General features: G+C 47.2%; 1 protein-coding gene across 4 annotated transcripts in view; it reads left to right on the plus strand.

The window, feature by feature from the left end:
• QSER1 (glutamine and serine rich 1) overlaps nt 1–20,108 on the plus strand; it is a 771,358-nt gene that overhangs the window by 94,035 nt on the left and 657,215 nt on the right. For 2 of the 4 annotated variants that reach the window (XM_086955859.1, XM_086955857.1), the window contains exon 3: nt 2,558–2,713. The exons of the other annotated variants lie outside the window; for them this stretch is intronic. In XM_086955859.1, coding sequence (XP_086811985.1) covers nt 2,558–2,713 — 156 coding nt within the window. The remainder of the gene's footprint in view (nt 1–2,557; nt 2,714–20,108) is intronic. 4 annotated transcript variants of the gene reach the window in all.

The raw sequence follows: 20,108 nt of genomic DNA on the forward strand, positions 1-20,108 counted from the left end.
CTCTGTTAGCAACTCTGCCAGGCCACCTCTGTTGGTTCCTAGCGCTTGAACGCCCCCGGGCAGCAATTGCGCTCTATAAATCCACTTTTCATTTCATTTCATTTGCTGCTTGACAGATTCTGGAAGTAGAGTAGCACAGGCTGAGTCTGTGCTGTTTTTCATGGAAAAACAGCAATCTAACAAACCATGTGTTGGTATCCACCGAAGAATTTACTGGGTAATTTCATAAAACCTTGTTTGGAGACCTGCACCACATGAGGTCAGCCTCTTTAGTTTGATAATCATCCACTTATGAAATAGTATGCCTAATCTGCATGATACAGAGTCAAAAGACTGCACTCCGTGATAGGGTTCTGGGGAGGGAGTGGAACGAGCGGGAGGTGAAATGGAGATGTGCGAGCCGCACCGTGCAAAACAAAAGAAAGGCAGGGCTGCGATAGTTGCAGCGCAGGCATACCCAGCTTTATCTGCAATAAAAAATATAAAGCGCAGCACCCATTTAAGAAATGTGTACATGCTCTTTCAGCACTTACAAAGTGCAGGTGGGTACATTAGTGCTATGGTGAAGTGGGGAGATCCCTGGGAGCAGAGGAATGAGTTCACCCAGATTAGCGAATGCTGCGGGAGGAAGGAGCAGTGAGCATTGAAGACTCATTGCTGCCTCATTAAGGGAAATGCTGTGTCTATTGTGAAAGTAAAAGCGCAGCATGAGTCTCATGATGTTTTTGTGGCACAGCGGTCCTGCCTGCTGTACATGTGTGCTCTGTGGCGGGTAGCTGTTGAAGAGAGGAAAGGAAACCAGAGCGGCCACAACGAGCATGCAAGCCACAAATGCTAACAAGCTTAAATCAAAGCAAGCAAGACGTGCGTCCGCGAGACTCGCTCTGGTGGGGGAGGAGCGTTGAAGCGCACGCTTGGGAGAGCGAGCGAGAGGTAAGCAAGATGGCGCCTGATCAAGCAATGCGAGGAATGCGCGTTACTGTGCACGTAACCGCACGCTCTAGGCCTCACAAAAAGCTGTGGTCGGATTTTTAAAGCCCACTCACTAAATTTCTCGCCAGGGCAGCGCATGCGCTGGCTCAGGCGAGATCTAAAAAGATTGCCAAGCCTGCGCCTCCTTTTATCCAAGAAAACCATCCGTGATCGCCAGGCTCAACGACACGTAATGGGGCAACAGGCTGCATCGGTGCCAGAAGACGCTTTCGATGAAGGCCCGACGTTCCCGAGGCAGAGGATTCGGAAGAGCTCGAGATCGTCTCTGAAGCGGACTACACAGACTCCGATGACTATACCACTCCAGGGCAACAAGTGAGTCCAAATGTCCCTGCCCCTGCTCCTCCCAAAAAGCAGAAGGCTCCGTTCAAAACTTCGCCTGAAGGCCTTAGACGAGACCGAAAGAAAAGTTCAGAAGCCCCGCCTCTGGGCCTGACCCCAAAAAGGAAAGAAAAGCCTTCCGGCAGCTCGGGCTGAGCAAGCTACATATCAGTACCCAGAAAACACCGTAGGTACTGAAATCGGGGATTCACATCTCCATTATGCCCAAAAAGTCCTCAACGCTGAACCCTTACCAAAACACCACATGCCTCTCCCTGGAGGCTAGAGATGGGCCGCTGCATCCAGCAGCCTCCAGGGAGGCCGCTCCCATACTGTTTCGCAACCACTGAGGGGGAATTTTGGAGGAAAGCGTTAGTTTGCTATCCAAAGAAGATGGGATTTTGTAGTATTTTAGTTACATTTGTCATGTTGGCCTGCAGGCCACACCACCAGCAAGTCCGATTCCTTGTTGTAGAAAAAAATATACTTGCAATCATCATTAGTGCTTCAATTTCAATGTCACTGAATTCTCACACGACTTTGCAAGTAAACTAAATTAGTGTTGTGGTGGAGAGGCAAAGGTTATACATGAACTTTGATGTTAAGATATAAAAAAATGTTTACACATATTAGACTTGAACTATTAAGTTGGATAGGGTGGGTCTTCAACTGTGATCTTCCGTTAACAGTACTGCTTATTTTAGCAAGCTTTACAATCTAAAAGAAATCGCACTGCGGACCCATCATTACAGCTAAGTAAATGTGATTAATATGGTTAAGGTTTATCTTCTGAAAATCACTTGGGCCACTCCAACATTTGTTACTGTTGTCCCCAAAATGTAAAGGCTATGATTGTGTAGACACTCTTTGAAAACGTAGTTAACTTCTGGTAGTAGCCTCAAACAGTTTGACATCGCTTAGATGTGTAACGTGAATCACTAGTTGACAGGATGCGTGGCTGGCTTTTGTACTCCCATTACTATCAACCTGGCAGTTCCAGTTCAATGCTCCTTCCCCAGCTGTTTGGCTGGAATTTTTGAGTGGCACTTTATTCATAAGTATACCGTAATGTCGTATTTGAAAATAGGTAATGTTTGTTCGTAGTTTTTCTCAGCGTTTTACGTAGTATTTCCACTCTCACTGCAGAGTGTGCGGTGTATGAGTCCAGCAACGTTCTTGGGCATCTGTTATGTGGGACAGAAAATATTGCGTGTAATCAATTTTCTTCTTTTTTTGTATGCAGGTCTGGCTGGAATATTTGATACTAGCCTGCATGGTGCTGGCATTAACACTACAGAAACGTCAGTTATGAATTTTCTCTCTGCCATTGAATCTCGCACTGCTGCATCTTCAGGAACCACCCTTCTACCACAGTTTAGGGCTGCATCATGGCAGACAGGTGATTTTCTTTTCTTAAAAGGTTTTTAAATTCCATGCTGTGCTTTAGTGCAACAAGTAATCACAAACATTTCAACGTCATATTTGTCAAGTCTGCATCTTGAACCTTTGCCTTTACGTTTGCTTAAACAGTGGCGAAAAACTGCTTTAGAGCTACACAGTCCGACTTCGCAAGTCATTATTATTTTTACAGACCATGTCTAGGCTTGGGTGAAGAGCAGGGAACAGACAATTAATAGAACGTTTATTTTGATGTATTGGAGAGGCCTGAATACCCATTCATTGAGCGCAGTCATTGACTTAAGATATTACTATTGCTACGCATTGTTTCGTGCTTCTGTACTAGGCCCTTCAGTCTACCAAGATGCCTAGGGCAAATGCGGTCGGTCGGTGGCCATGACACTCTTGGACCTACCAAGACTTTCTCACTTTTATTCCCTGCATTGAGAGTTTCATTGTTCCTGGAGCACTGTGGACTTCCTGTTTATTCCCTCATGTTTTCAGGCCCTATCTTACTCAGATTTTACAATCTAAAGTAGCTCCCAGCTTTGTGATGCACAATATAAATATCTTTTAAATTGATATTGATGCTGTGCTTACATGGTTCTTGATGGAAGTTAATTGAATATGAGCACAATTGCAGAAAATATAAGACTAGCTATTCACTCGTCCAGCACCATAGTGACCACCACATAGTTGGGATATCCACTACTAGCAGCACCACAACACCTTACCCGGACAATATCAGTCAGAAGTAGAATGAACTTTATAACTTACTAACAAGTACCCTGGAGCAACTTCCCTGCACTCTGAAATATGTAATGCTAGTCTACGCTAGGTTTGAAACTCATGCCAAAGTTATCCTAAGTAACTCATTATTTCAGAACGCCATCAGAGTTAAATAGGCTGTATTTAACAGTAAAGATGTTACCACAATATTATTTTGATTACATATAGGTAGACCTAGAAGGCTGTTTGAAGGAAAACTTTGTTGACATCAGGGAAATACTCTGCACTTGCAAATGCATGTTCTAATAAATGAATTAAGCAGTATTCATAGATATGATTCAAAAGCAGAAATGTAAAAGACAGGAACATGTAGAAAAGTGTCCAGGGTTTGAATAATTGTTGGTTGAACACTTGTTTGCTTTGTTAATACAAGAAGAGAATAATGCTTTCAAAATTAATTGTCTAAAACCTTTAAGGATCTAAATGGCTTGTGAAAGGTCCATTTTATTTACTCGCTCTGAACGCTGAATTTTGTAGATCTTCTATGTGTAGAATGGGGAATGGGGGGAGACTGAATTTTTAATCATTGAAGGGAATTGAATCTGGTACCTGTAATTTTTGGGGGGATTGTGTTGTGTTGGGGCACTTTTTGCACGGCTCCTCGGGGGGGCTGACTTCCACGCTACTGCTGCATACCCAGGCACAGTTGTAATCGGGCAGCGGCCATTTTGGACGTGACACGCGTCTTCGCGGTCAGCGGTCCAGCTGTCCTCGCGCAGCATACCGGCATTGGGAAAATAGGTTATTTAACGAAGCCCAGTGTGACCGGTCGCTGCTTGTGAAAGGTCCATTTTATTTACTCCCTCTGAACGCTCAATTTTGTAGCGCTTTTATGTGTAGAATGGGGAATGGGAGGAGACTGAATTTTTAATCATTGAAGGGAATTGAATCTGGTACTGTAATTTTTGGGGGAATTGTGTTATGTTGGGGCACTTTTTGCACGCCTCCTCGGGGGGGCTGACTTCCACGCTACTGCTACATACCCAGGCACAGTTGTAATCCGGCAGCGGCCATTTTGGACGTGACATGCGTTTTCGCGGTCCTCGGTCCAGATGTCCTCACGCAGCATACCGGCATTGGGCAAATAGGTTATTTAACAAAGCCCAGTGTGACCGGTTGCTGCTTAAGAAAGGTCCATTTTATTTACTCGCTCTGAACACAGAATTTTGTAGCGCTTTTATGTGTAGAATGGGGAATGGGGGGAGACTGAATTTTTAATCATTGAAGCGAATTGAATCTGGTACCTGTAATTTTTGGGGGAATTGTGTTGTGTTGGGGCACTTTTTGCGCGGCTCCTCGGGGGGGAAGGAGGGGGGCTGACTTCCACGTTACTGCTGCATACCCAGGCACAGTTGTAATTGGGCAGCGGCCATTTTGGACGTGACACGCGTTTTCACGGTCAGCGGTCCAGTTGTCCTCCCGCAGCATACCAGCATTGGTCACACCCTATAGGAATGTGCTTGGGGAGAACGCGCAGCGGGCGTGCCCAGCGGGCGCACCGATGGCAAGCCCGTCTGCGCCCGTCAGCGCTAAGTCAGTGCTAAGTCAGTGCTCAGGGCGAGCCACTTTATTGGTTTTGCCCAGGATAATAGTAATAGAAGGATTATCCTGTATTCGAGCGCTGAACTTAAGGCACACAGAACTCCAGCTTGCTCTTTCCATAGGAGCAGCCATTTAGGGCCTATCAGTGGCACTGGCTGCGCTGATTGTGGGTTCCGTTTCACCACGAATTTGCCCACTGACACTATGATTATTGTTGCGGGCCCTCAGGGCACCATTAAGGCTTGTCTCATGAATGTCAGATCTATGAGGAAGCACTTCATTGACATAACAGATCTGATTACTGCTAATCAGTTAGATCTCCTTTTCATCACGGAGACCTGGCTCGATACCTTTTCCAACCCAATTGTTGCGTTGGCTACCCCGCTGGGCTATAAAATTCATTGCCTGGACCGCCCAGTCGGTAGAGGTGGGGGTTTGGCTGTACTATACAGAGACTTTTGGTCTCTTTGCTGCGAAGCCTCCACCTTGTTGGGGGGTGTGAGGCTCTTGACTTTTGCTTGCAAATATCTCCGCATTTCACTTTAGGGGGGTCTCTGGTATATCGACCTCCGGGGTCAGCTAAGGCATTTCTGGATTCTTTTGGGGACGCTTTGGCAGAGAGATCACTTCGTTTTTCGAATTACTTGCTGCTGGTCGATTTTAATTTGCATCTGGATATCACAGACTCTGTGGATTTGGTTGCTTTTCTTGAGATGCTTCAGATGGCGCAGCTCTCCCAATGGGTGGAACATCCGGCCCACCAAGGGGGGCATACTCTTGACCCTATCTGTGCTAATTTCCAGATATTGGCAGTGAAGCCTCTACAGGTAGCTTGGTCGGACCATTTCCCCATATTTTTTTCTTGGGTGGTGCAACGCCTGGTGCTGGAGGCCAGTCACCATCGCCCCACCACTGCTAGTAAACTGGACGCTGGGCAACTTAGCGGCTGTTTGGCTGCGGGCGGCCCCTCCTTCTTGGCAGTTTGGACGAGAATGTGGGTAGTTTTGCTGATTGGATTTCTGATTCAGTCAGTGCCCTCTCCACTCCTGTGCATGGTAAGCTCAGGAGAGAGTCTCCCACAAAACCATGGTTTAATCCGGAGTTGGGAACACTGAAACATGACTGTAAGGGGCTTTAAAGAGCCTGGCGCTCTAGTGGCTATTGTCCAATTGCCAAACAGGCACTTAGAGCTAAACAGAAGCTTTACTATTCATCTATTGGCCTAGCCAAGGGCTGTTACTTTTCAGCTCGTATAGAGAGGGCTAACAATAACTCCAAAGAAATATTTGCCATCGTGCAGAGTTTAGTGGCTCCCAAGGCCCAGGCGGCCGTGATACCATCTTCTGTTGCCTGGTGTAATACCATGGCTATTTTTTTTCAGGAAAAAATAGCCTGCATCCAACAATCTTTTCTGGATGGGCCCAAGCTTACTTTGCCTGCTACTTTTGGGCTACAGGATAGGGAGCGGGGTAGCACCTTTTCTGGATTTAGTCCGGTGGAGTTAACCACGTCGCTCAGAATTCTGAAAGCACTTAAATGCGGATCGCCGAAAGATCCATGTGCCGCTAGGCTCCTAGCGGAGGTGGCTGACACTATTAATTTTAAGGTCAATCTAGTGATTAATCAGTCGCTCCGCGAGGCCAGGGTTCTGTTGCCATGGAAGCAAGCACTTATTGTGCCCCTCCTTAAGAAGCCTTCCCTTGACCCTCTGTCACCTGCCAATTATCGGCCTATCTCGCTTTTGCCAAGCTTGGCCAAAGTCTGCGAGAAGGTCGTGACATCTCAGCTCACCAACTTTGTAGAGGTGGCTGGCCTGTTACACCCGGCACAATACGTGCTGCTCATAGCACGGAGTCCGCGCTTTTGGAGGTCAGAGGCGATCCGCGAGTGCCTGGATGCCGGCGGGAGAGTCGCTTTGGTCATGCTCGATCTCTCGGCGGCATTCGATACGGTGCCCCATTAGCTACTCCTGGATCGCCTAATGGCAATCGGCATCTCGGGCTTGGCTTTGAGATGGATTCAGTCTTTTTTGGAGGGCAGATCTCAGCAGTTGTGGTTGCCTCCTTGAGCATCTGCGCCGTTGCATTTGTCTACTGGCGTTCCGCAGGGGTCATCCCTTAGCCCTCTTTTCTTTAACATCTATATGACTCCTCTGGTTTAGCTTGCGGAGTCCTTGGGGGCTAAGGTGATGGCCTACGCTGATGAGACACAACTCCTGTACTCCTGGAATAGGGGAGAGGACTCGGTGGAGGCAGTGCAGCATTGTCTAGCCGAGGTGTTTCATTGGCTGGCAGGCGCACAGTTGAAGTGCAATGAAGAAAAATCGGAGGTTCTCTTGTACGGCGCATTTCCTGTGGACTTCAGGGCCAGAATATGGCCTTCAGATTTCCCTCGGCCGATGGCGAGTAAGGGCTCCGCCAAAAACCTTGGGGTATGGTTTGATGAAGACCTGAATTTTTCATCCCAGATAAAAAAGCTGACGGACATGTTTTGTGTCCCTGAAATTCTTGAAGAAATGTCTTCCTCTTCTGCCAGTCAGCTCTAAGGAGACCGTGGTTCGGGCACTGATCTTATCCCGCCTGGACTATGCCAACGTTCTCCTGGTGGGTAGCCCTGCTTATCTGACTAGGAAACTGCAAGTGGTCCAAAATGCAGCTGCTAGATTGCTACTGGGACTGCCTTCTAAACAGTGTTTGTATCCATTTACGCACCCTGTATTGGCTACCTGTGGAGTCTCGCTTCAAATTTAAAATGCTATCTATTGTTCATCGCGCGCTGTATGGGCTAGGTCCTAGTTATCTGCAGAAGAGTTGGACCTTCTATAAACCATCTCGGCATTTGTGTTCCTCGGATCAGTTGCTAATGCAGAACCCCCGGTTCAATCGCCAGAGGCTAGGTGGTAACTCTTTCGCCCGCAAAGCTAGCTTGGCCTGGAATGGGTTACCACTGGCTCTAAGGAGTGTCTCTGACCCACTGCTTTTTAAAAAAAACAAAACTGAAAACGTTGCTCTTTTAAGACTGATTCGGAGTGTGGATTAATTGGACTTTCGGGAGTTGGCGCCGGGACACTTTTACTAGCTGTGCGCTGTGCAAATGAAATATAAAATAACATAAAGCAATAAATAATTTATTAGGTATTGCTAGAGAAATCCATTGTCCTTTAGTTTTAGAGAGGCACGCTTAAATGGCTTTATGCAGTCAATCTTGGTTTCACCCCTAGGTCTAAGGGGTTTGCTCTTAAATTGAGAATAACTTGTAATACCACACGTTCATAAATGGGGAATAACTTGTACCACATCTTCCAATATTGATGTGAGAGCATTAGGCCTATTGGTTCTATTGTCCTTGCTTGAATGATCTACAAAAGAAATAGTTTAAGGGCTCAAGAAATACTGCTATTAATTGTACAATGATGAGGGCTCTTGAATTTTTGGATACAGACAATAACAACAGATTATGAGCTCTTCTAGTTATATTTTTAGATATTGTATTGAAAAGATTGGCCATCATATTTTAAATATGACCCTGAATAAGATATTAGTCATGCTGTATACTATAAAACGGTACCAGTGTTAATGCTTTTTTAAATTTGTTTGCAGGATCCAACTCTGGTGCTCCCAGTTGTGACTGTATGTGTTAGTTGGCGAAAAAGATTTAATTATTGCCCTGGAAGCTTTGTAGGAACATTATAAGGAAGTTAAACATATGCATTTCTTAAGTCTTATTTCAAATCCATACTTTATTTGCTAAATTAGATTGTACCCAAAATTTGACTTGATTTACTAATTTTATGTAGTATACAAACTCTCCACCTTGGTGAAACGCTTCAGGGAATCCAGAAAAGGGAAGAAGCTGTCCCCCTAGGTGGAGACAAAACACCTGAGGCCAGGAGGAAACCCAAAAGCAGAGATGTTGGTCAGGGAAGGCCAATAAACAAGAGCTGGCCTGCCCTATAACTTCTGACATCACACTAGGACACAGTATGCGAGTCCCTTCAAGAAATATGCTACAGCTATTACCGAGATGTCCTGGTTTATGCATCCCTTCCAAGCAATCTGGCTTTATGCGGACTCCTTTGATTTAGCTTGCTTGTAGACCCTGCAGCATCACTTGTAGCTCCTGTGGCTCATCTGCTCTCCACGGGGAACCAAAATTAGAAGTAGTAGCAGCAGATTGCTCTCAACTTTACAGTCTACATGATTAGGGCTGGATTAGTTCCCGCATTGTCTGTCTAATTTGTTAGTTGTGAACTATTTTCAAATAAAACCTCAAAATACAAGAGCTGATTCGAGTGCTCCATGCTCCTGAGTGCAACTCAGCTGCCATCTTCCTCCCTCCGAGGTCTTCTATAGCGTTGTTGCAACATATCATTTGAGAACAGTTTTGTTTAGGAAATATGCCAATAGACTGCAACATTTCTTTTTTTGTATTTTTTTATCAAGCCAGGTAATTTTTACTCAAAACAACACTTCAGAAATGCTTTTAAAAAAGGAAAAATTAAGTAATGGAATACTGCTTCTTTACGTAGGTTTAAGTATATGAGAAAATTGTGTACCACTTTAAGGATTCTAGAAACTACCCGTTTACAGTATGCACAGTAGGGTCACTCCAGCACATTGTCCCCAGAACACTTTGGCGTGTCCACCATTTTATGGGTTGAAAACAAGCTTTTTTTTTTATAATGCTCCTTCAATTGTGGGATGAAACCCTGAAAACATGACCTTGAAATCCTGTGCGATTTATATCAGAGATTATGATATTAATGCAGCATATGAAGATGATCCGGAGATGCAGTAGAATATGCTCAAGATGAGAATGAATGTTTGAGTAAGTGCGGAAAGAGAGGGGAAAACATGAATCATTCTGTCAGACCTCTTCTGAAAGAATATATTCTCCAGCTCAACACTTGGAGGAACAATGTTTGACACCTTTGATGGTTCATCAGACTAATCTTCAAATCAATATTGCTCCTATTCCTGTCTTTTGCAACCAAGATCGTTCTGGACATGAAGACATTGCATTAAATCAAGGTTTCACCTTCAGTGACCTAGTCCTCGAGGGCTAGCTTTCAACTAAATGAACGCTTCCTGACCAAGAAGAGAAGTTGAACACCCTAAAAAATTACACCACATTCGGCTGAAACACTTGTGCACAATGCTTCGTATCCTGTGGCAATACAGGTACCCACATAGGGTTTAGACAAGATCACAAAATCAAGGCTGGGACACGAAACACTGCCACCACTGCATGATAGATTGATTGCTTCCTTAGTTCTGTGGCACTTCGAACTTTATGTGGAGTTTTTCCTTCTACTGTATGTGCCATAAAGTGAGAAAGAAGACCGATTAAGAAGTGCGAGTCCCTTTGATGAATCATTTTTAGGTTTAGCCACCACAGTTCTTGCTCTGATTGCAAAATCGCTTGTAAACAAATAAAACAATCTCTTAAAAGGAGCATAAAGCCTACCCATTCATTGGTTGGCTTCCATATCACGCTTGTTACCTTCCTTGCTTCTTATTGGTCAGTGCTTTCTACACTCCTCGGCCTTCCTTTTGGAGCTTTGTGTGTTTCCCTGCAGTGGAGAAGACCAAGTACAGCTTTCTGTCTGCATCCAGTGTCCTTCCACTGGCCGCAGACTCCTGCAGTTACTTTAAAAAAATGTATTTTAATTTTACTTTCCAACATACACTTTTAGAGAGTGCATGTCTCTGCAACCAGTCTCCCTTCTCCTGCTCACTCCATCATGTTATTTTACCCTGCCTTCCTCCCGCTGTTATTGTCTCTTCCACCACCCCTTCCGCTACCTGTTGTTTCTTCCCCCAACCCCTCCCACTATCCATTGTTTTCCCCCCCACTGCTCCTGCTGTCCATTGTTTCTCCCCTCACCACTCCTGCTGGATGTTGTCTCTTTCCTCCACTCCTGCAGTCCATTGTTTCTGCCCCACCTTTCTTAATAACCGTTGTTTCTTATCCGCTACCCCCGCTGTCCATTGTTTTCCCACTAATCTGTCATGCTGTCCATTGTTTCTCCCCCACCCCTCCTGCTACATGTTGTTTCTTCCCCCGACCGCTGTCACGGTCTGTTTCTTCCCCTCACTCCTGCCTTCCATTGTTTCTTACCCTGACCTCTCCCACTGTCTGTTGTTTCTTACCTTGACCTCTCCTACTGTCTGTTGTTTTTTACCCCCACCTCTCCCAATGGACTGTTGGCAGAAACATGTGTGAAACCTTTAAGGCAGTCTTGTGAGTTTGTTGTTCTTTGGCTCTCCTGGTCAGTTGTGACTGCTGCCTTTGTTATTCATTGCAATAATTTATGGACCACTTGCCATGGGAGAAGAGGGAAACTTAAAATAAAATCCTAGGAAGGCGTAATGACTTACATTATTAGCACGGCAGATGCTGCACATCATTTAGATGTGCCATTTTTCAAAACACTTTGTTTTGGACTCAAAACAATGTAATACCAAGTTGAGACTCTAAAGCGAATAGCTTTTCTAGACTAGGAGAAACATCCTGAAGATACACTTGAAGGGCTACAACATAGGTCATTCATTAAAAGCATGATTGTAATCATACTGGTAAAGACAACTGCAGCAGCGACACTCTTTACAGCCTCCTTAGAAACCTAACTTCCAAATGAAGAGGGAACCAGAAGCTCTCAATGGAAGGGCCATAACTGAATAGTCACTCATTATGAGTTAATCATCCAATGCACTATCAAGGGGTAAAGTATACCAAAAGACAAAATGAGTGCTAGCTATTGTGCTGAGCGTATAGAAAACCACATTCTGAAATTCTCGACCTAGCGTTCTGTTAATGAAAAATGTATCCTTTCTGCTGGACCGGCTGGTATCAGAAATCTGATTCTAATCAAAAATAGGGCAGCAGAAATTATTCTGAAACGTAGGAAGAACAAGGACACCTGTTTCTGCTGTTTATTAGAAGATTGGCATGATGCAGATATATCACCCAGTTATGTATCTTAAAACTGCAAGCAAATGGAGAGAAGTTCAGGATATTGATATCATTTACTCCATGTAGACTGAATGTCTGTTGCAGATTTTAATGTGCTTTTTTTATGAGGGTGGTAGCAGCTTCTCACTATCCAAAGGAGTTTTTGACTAACTTTAACCCGATGATTGGTTAACCAAGGTATGCTCTTAAAAGCAAATAGAATTACTTGTACAATACAATATACCTTTCTTCAAGATTTGTGTCTTCTCATCAACATGAACAAGTAGATGGTTTGCAGGTCGTACAATTCTTAAGAGCAGGTGTGGACACAAGAATTACAAAAAACCTTTCCTTGAGAGGCTGGTCTTTCGTGTCTGCTGAACAAATGTCATTGTTTTTAGATGACATCTAGTCTTCCAGCATAGCAACATTCCCTACCTTTGAGTTCAATGGCTTTATGGATCTTCCTAGCTGTGAACACTAATAAGTTGTCCGGTTGATCAACTTTGTCAAAGAGTGTCTCCCTTTCAAACCTTTGCACAAAGAAGATCTCCAACACTTGAAATATTAACTTGCTAGTGGCTTTCAATTCACCCAAAAAGGGGGGGCGTGCCTAACCACTGACGGGAATGACTGCTCTGTAGTTTTACTCCGGAGCGCCACTCCCAAACTATCCTGGATAACTTCGCTCCTGCTGGCCCGATTCCTGTCCTGGTGCCGTCGGAGTACATCTGTGGTGCCCGGCTACCGCCCGTATAAGTTTTGAGCCAATCCGAGACAGTGCCCTGATGGAGCTCCAAAGACCGCGACCTCGTTTGTGTTCTTGCCCATGGGAGTTGCGGTTCTGTACCGATCGGAAGCCATGCGGGACCGCGGCTGAGGCCTAAAGAGACTGGGCCCTCTGCGGTGAACTGGGGGATTTCCTCGGCGGTGCCAGCGCTGCCAGAACCCTGCGATGGCATCGGAGACCATCCCTGGCAGCCCGGTGAGTGACGGGGCTAAGTGGACGGTGCGGTGGCCTCTGTCGAGAGTGCAAGAACGGGACATTGCTGCCGCATGAGTGTAGGCATGAGGCGGCCCTGGGGACTATATGGGGTCGTGGAGAGGGTGCTGAAGGCGGCTAATTTCATCTTGGATGTGGGCGCTGAGGGCCCCTGAGCTGCTCCGTACAGCGAGCAATGCAGCCCGGGGGAGTAGTGATTTATAGTAGTTCGGCTAAAAACACTGGTCGCTTGCCTGAAAGCTGGAAGGGAAATAGTTGTGGACCCCCGCAGTGCTGGTAGAAGCGGACAATACCGGGCCAGCAAAAGAGGGCTGGAAGTGGCCCTCGAACTGCACTGTAATTTTCTTCGATCCTGCCGCTGGGGCCTGACAGAAACACTTAACTCAGGCTTCTACTGGAGGCAATTTTGACACTGGAAAATTGTGCTACCCCAAAAACATAATGTGCGGTCTAAAGACAAGCTGCAGCGTTTTGGTGTGACTGCTAGAGGAGGACCGGTTACCGCTAGATCACTGAGACCCGGTGGGTTCAACTGCAGGGCCCTGGAGAGTTGAGAATAATTTTGACCCGTCCAAGGTGTGACATCTCGACCCTTGGAGCTGCGATCACGGTGGGGGCGCGGATGCTCTAGTGCGCCCGAAGTGCGTGGGGCAGAGACTCTTGACCCGGGGGGCCCTGAGCCTACTGTCTTCCTGCGCGGCCTGCATACCACATGTAATGAGTGAAGCGCACTGTCGCTGAGAAGTGGTTTCCACGACTGGAGAATCGGGCCCTGATCCTCGGCCGGCCGCCCACAGCTTGGAAACTGGTGTGTGTTGCCCTTCCTTCTGCGACCCTTGCACGGCGGCTTCGGTTAGATACCCGTCTGTGTGGGGTGCTTCCTGTGAAAGTCGACAGGCCAGGTGAAGGATTTCAATGCAGGCGGCGGGGAGTAGCTGCGGCACCTTGATCAGCTGTGGTGTCTCCGGGGCAATAAGCAATGGCGTCCGGCGTAATAATCTGATGACGACCCAGACCAAGCTAGAGAAGTTCGCCTGGCAGAAACAGCAGACTGTAGGCCGTGCGGAGACAGTGACGCCGAGGGACACCACAGAACCGTCAAATAAGGATCTACTCGTAGCAATAATGGTGATAAGGACCTCCCTTGAGGTGCGGATCGACAAAGTGGCCATGGATGTGGCACTGATCTGAGTGAACATGATGAAAATCACAGAAAGGGTAGTAACCGTAGAGAGCACTGCCAAGGAACTGGTTACTGATACCACCCTGCTCAAGAAACAAATTACTGATCTCCGCTCTTCCCACAAGGCGATGGCCCTGCAGCTGGACGACTACAAAGGTCGAATGCGATGGTACAATGTTCGCATTATTGGTGTCCCGGAGCACGCGGGGAGGGGCAGGCGGCAGACTTTTTTGTGGAGGAACTGGTCCTTCAGCATCTACAACCCAGAGGACTCTCCAAATCCTTCACGATTGAAAGAGCTCCCAGAGTGCCTGGAGGCCGCCCGGGGCCTGGTGTGCGCACCCTCGGCCACTGCTGGCGCAGGTGTTTAACTTTGGAGACTGCGATGTTATTCTACAGACAGCAAGGGCGGCCCCACCACTTACCCTGGAGAACAGCAAGATCATGTTCTTTCCAGATTTCACTTTGCGAGTGCAGAAACAGCACCAAATTTTTCTGGAGGTGAAATGGGCCCTACGTGATCAAGAGGTCAAGTATGCAGTTATGTTCCCCGCCAAGCTTCGAGTGGAAGCAAATGAAAAATCATATTTTTTCACTCGACCTGAAGAGGCCTGGGACTTGTTGAGGGATGGCGCACGGTCGAAAAGAAAGGAAAGAAGGTATTCTAAGCGGCGGATGACACCGCAGACTGACGCCAACAGAGACGATCTCCTCCACATTCTGACTCTGACTCCCAGGGACCCACGGGAGGGCGCTGATTCGATGGTCGGTAAGGCTGTGTGTGATTGCAATGTCCTCCTGGTGCCCTCACGAACTCTGTGGAGCATGGTCTTGGCACTATGGCCACTCGAACATGGGATCGTACACATCCAATACTGGGGGGATACTAGAGCAGAGTCCTGATACTTATGTCGCGTGGATTGTCTACCATCAGGGGATTGCCCTAGTACATGATTGAGTTGCTTTTGTTGCTGATTGCTATACTCTCTCAACATGTTGGGTTGTTATGGGAAGGATTGGTTTTCTTATGAAACTTGTTACTGCACTGTTATTGACAATGTGGGTACCACGCGACATCTCGCGAAGATCATACTGAGACTCTGTATTGTGTACTGCTTTTGGGGTAGGGTCGTGCTGGGGGGGTGGAGAAATGTCTGTATAGAGTTATGCAAATTGGCAGTGGGGTTACTCGTGTGCCCTGGAATTGTTTGTGGGTGGGGGACAGGTACTCTGCATGTTGGGGGTGGCGGGCGGTTTCGGTACCGTTTAGCAGGGAGGCACGGAAGGGGATATGTTTATTGAGCTGAGGGTAATCTGGAGTTTGATTTGTTGGGGGGTGCTATTGAGGGGTGTTTTGCAGCAAGACAAAATGAGTGTTCATGTATACACAGCTTAGTTGGTTTCTATGTACAGATGGCAGCAGGAGTTCTCAAATATAATTAGATGGCCACTGACAGTCCGGGAGTCGCTCAGTTGGCGACAGGGGAGGGCCTGGGGGGGCTACATGTCTTCCATGAATACCGTTCTCCCGATATCTGTGACAATATGGCTAAAGATCAGGGACTTACGCTTATAACCTGGAACGTCAACGGGTTAGGAGATAAAATTAAGAGAGGTATTGTGCTACAGTATGTCCATCGCCATGGGCTTGACTTGGTGTTACTACAGGAGACTCACTTAATTGGCAACTCTTGCAGGCCCTCGACAGGAAGGGGTAGTGAATGGTAGTTCACTCAGGTTTCACCACAGGGTCCAGGGGGGTGGGGGTCCTCCTTCGAAAAGGCTGTCCATAAGTGATAGGGAATGCCTGGACGGATCCACATGGCAGGTACGCAGCTTGCACAGGTATGTGGGAGGGTAGAGTCCTAAATGTTGTTTCTTTGTATGCTCCACTGGGTCTACAGCAACTGACATTGACAGATGTTGGGACACTTACTTAACCTACCTGTGTGTACGCTGATATTGGGGAGGGGACTTCAACCTGATGATTGACGGTCAACTTAATAGATCACCACCCAGAAGTGACTCAGCACGCTGCTCCCCGTTACGGGACTTTGTTGATGCCTTAGGAATGGTAGATATCTGGAGGTGTTCGCACCCTCGTGCCACACACTTTAAGTTCCAGTCTGGGGTACACGGCAGTCAATCACAAATTGACTACTTATTCACACATGCACAACACATATACGACTTTTCCAATTCTGGATACTTGGCGCAGGTGGTGTCGGATCATTCCCCGGTGCTGACGGTCCTTCCAGTGCAACGCCTGCCTCAATCTGGCCCGATACGGATTCAACCTTGGGCATTCAAGATCCTGCATATACGAGACTCCTTTCGGAAGGACTCTGATTACTATTTCGAGGAAAATATAGGCTCGGTCCAATCTGCCATTACGCTTTGGAGGGCATACGGTGCAGTAATCAAAGGCACTATCGGCGATGGTTGGTCACAGGGCTGAACGCTGTCGTTTGGTGTTGGAGCTGGAAGCCAAGGTCCTACGCCTAGAGGTTGATATATCTCGGGCCCTGGACCCTGACACTCAACACTTCCTTAGCGTAAAAAGGCAAGATTATAAGCAACTGCTCCTAGAAGACGACAATAGACGCGCTCTGGCCACCCGACATTGTATATATTAACAAGGGGAACGCACTGGCAAGTTGCTGGCGTGGCTCGAACGTAAGGGACAATCAGCGAGATAGGTGCGCGATTAAGGGATCAGATGATGTTCTGATCACAGATCCACGGGGAATTGCTGAATCATTTGCAAACCACTATAAGAATGTATATGGTATCCCTCAAGACTCGCAGGCTTCGAGAGCGACCAAATTCCTTGCGACTATCGGAGTGACGTGCCTCTCAGAACAGGATAGGGAGGCGTTGGATGTTGACTTGTCGGTTGAAGAGATTCATAAGGCAATTCAAGACATTCGCGCGGCAACAGCAATGGGCCCGAATGGACTCCCGATCGACTTGTACAAACCTATGGCTTTCAAACTAGCACCTCATTTACTAAATCTATACAACAAAAGTTACGAGAAAGCCCTCCTTCCGAATGATATTCATGAAGCCACTATTGTAGTCATTCATAAACCCGGTAAGCTGGTAGATGAGTGTGCCTCGTATCGACCCATCTCTCTGATTACGGTGGAGGCTAAAATTCTCGCAAAACTTTTGGCGACTTGTCTGCTCCCCTATCTCACCGACTTGATTCATCCCGATCAGTCGGGATTCATGCCGGGACGGAAAACCTGTCCGCAACCTGCGTCGTCTGCATGGTGTATTGGACTGGATGGCCATTTTAGAAGAAGAATGGCTTCTGCTGGCACTTGACGCCAAAATGGCGTTCAACACCATAGCGTGGAGAAGCTTGGCTCAATGGTTAGAGCGGCAGACCCTGATTCAGAGGCCTGGCCCGGGACCAGGGTTCAATTCCTGCCTCGGCGGCTCTTGGACTCAACCTTCCCGGACCTGATAATTCTCGTCTCGGTGCTTAGTCTAATCATGGGCCCCACTCTGTGACTCTGGGCAATAGCTTGCTTAATCTCCACAACGGCCCCAGCAGCGCTAGGATGCCTGGCTTCACCTTGGGGGTGCCCAGGAGTGGACATCTCACAGGAAAGCCAGGAAGGGTTCCACAGCAGTATGAATACAGCGCTACGAGACCTCTGGGTAGAAGGCGCTTTGTAAATACAAACACACTTACATATCGTGGGAATACTTGTTCGCAGTTCTTGACCGCGTCGGATTCGGACCCAAATTTATGATGTGGGTCAAACTGTTATATACGCAACCCATGGCTCATGTTTCACTGAACAATCATCGCTCTACTTCTTTCCCCCTATGCCGAGGCTCAAGGCAAGGATGCCCGTTGTCAGCGCTCCTTTTCGCCATGGTTTTGGAGCTGCTGGCGGTGTGGATAAGGGGAGACCCGGGCATTAGCGGCATTAGATGGACGAATGAACACGAAGACCACATATCGCTATATGCGGATAATATCTTGCTTTATCTTGCCTCGCCGACGCGCTCATTGCACTGCGTACTGCATATTGTTATAGTTTTGGAGCACTCTCTGGGTACCAAATAAACTAGTCAAAATCCCAGATGTATCCCCTTTGGGGACAGCCGCTGGGGAGCCCTCGAGGATACGATATTCCGGTAGCCTCCCAAGGCTTTCGGGATTTTTATCACTATCGATGCCAAACTATTTTTTCAATGGAACCTGTTAGGGCCGTTACAGTGGTTTGGCTCAGATGTCACGCATTGGAAAACACTTCCTCTTCCTTGTTAGAACGTGCATCCTTATTCAAAATGCTCGCTCTGCCATGCTTTCTCTACGTGTTCAAAAACACTTCCATTTCCGGTGCCTGAATGCAGTGCGAGATCTATTATGGGACAACAGACCTCCTTGCATAGCCATGGCCAAGCTTACTATGGGTTGGTATGATGGGGGTATAGGACTACCAGATCTGCGCCTCTACTATCAAGCTTCACACTTGACTGCCATCAAGCAATGGGTGTTCAGGCGGCATGATGATCCCAGCTTTCACACTGACCACTGGTTGTTAGGGAAAGGAGTTTGCAATAGAGCACTGTATACGAACCACAGGAAATTGTGCTTGACCGGCCCTACAGCGCTTACGGTGGAAGTGTGGCACGGAGCGCAGAAGCAGATGGGCTGGCAAGGGCGCCTTCCGAAGGCTGCCCCTCTATGGGAGCCAGACATCCTGGGGGGGCTTAGTGCCTGTGCAGGATTTGACAAAAGGGATATGATAGGGATCTCTACAGTGGGCGATTTGTGAGTCAAGGGCAAGAAGGTATCGTTCTCAGACTGCCAAACTAAGAACCAGCTGGCACCGACTGAGAAATTTCGCTACCTCCAAATCGGTCATGCCATTGACTCCGCCCTCCCTGGGGATACCCCCCTTCCGTACTCCTCTCCCCTGGAGGACCGGCTCTTGCTGGATCCTATGCCCCGAAAGGCCGTCTCGCTCACATATAAGAAATTGATTAATAATCAAGCCGATCCAATGTTGAAGGTGAGGGGGTCTTGGGAGGGTAAATTGGGAGAATTAGCTGATGAAGACTGGCTAGAAGCGTTATCCTCACCCCGAGAGGTTGCAATCCTGTGCGACTTAGTCTAGTGCAGCTTAAAGTTCTTCATCGAGTATATTTTGATGCCACCCTACTACACCGAATAGGTAGGCGGCCCTATGCTCTCTGCCCCCGACACTGTAACCAAACGGGAACATTGCTGCATATCCTACGGGGCTGCCCTCACATGCAGCAATACTGGAAGGACGTTACCAGACAATTGACTAGGACATGTGACAAGTCCATCCTCCCAACTCCCACACTGTGTCTTCTCAATATCTGGGAGGCAACGGACCTCACGCAAGCCAAGCAATCGTGGGCCACGATGGGGTGGATCATAGCGAAACGAAATATAGCTCAGAAGTGGGGCGTAGATACCTTACCACTGCTGAGAGATTGGGCAAAAGATATGGATCAGGCCATGATCGCCGAAAAAACAGTTTATAAAAGCAGGGGATTCCCACGTAAATAAGATCACAAGTTGTGGCGCTGGAATAAGTATAGGGGGGAGATATGTGTCTCTCCGACAGTTGAACTGAGGAAGGAAAGACTTCTGGTGTTGGAGGAGGATGTGGATGAGACTATGACACACACTGTGGTCAATGAGCACTAGTTATACATTGGTTGAATTCTCCTGACCCGGGAACATGTATGTGACCCACCCTGGATTGTTCTGTAATTTGTTGGAATATGCTGCCATGGGCTTCTGCCGGATTAATGATAAGAAAGTTAATGCTGTAATCTCTTGAACATCTTTGCCTAAGCTGCAGATGTAATGTCTTTATTGCTGCTTTTGTTTCTAATAAAAACTGTTTAAAAAAAAAAAATACCCAG

The sequence above is a fragment of the Lissotriton vulgaris genome, chromosome 2_1 (genome assembly GCF_964263255.1).
Source record: "Lissotriton vulgaris chromosome 2_1, aLisVul1.2, whole genome shotgun sequence".
In the NCBI taxonomy this organism is placed as follows: Eukaryota; Metazoa; Chordata; class Amphibia; order Caudata; family Salamandridae; genus Lissotriton; species Lissotriton vulgaris.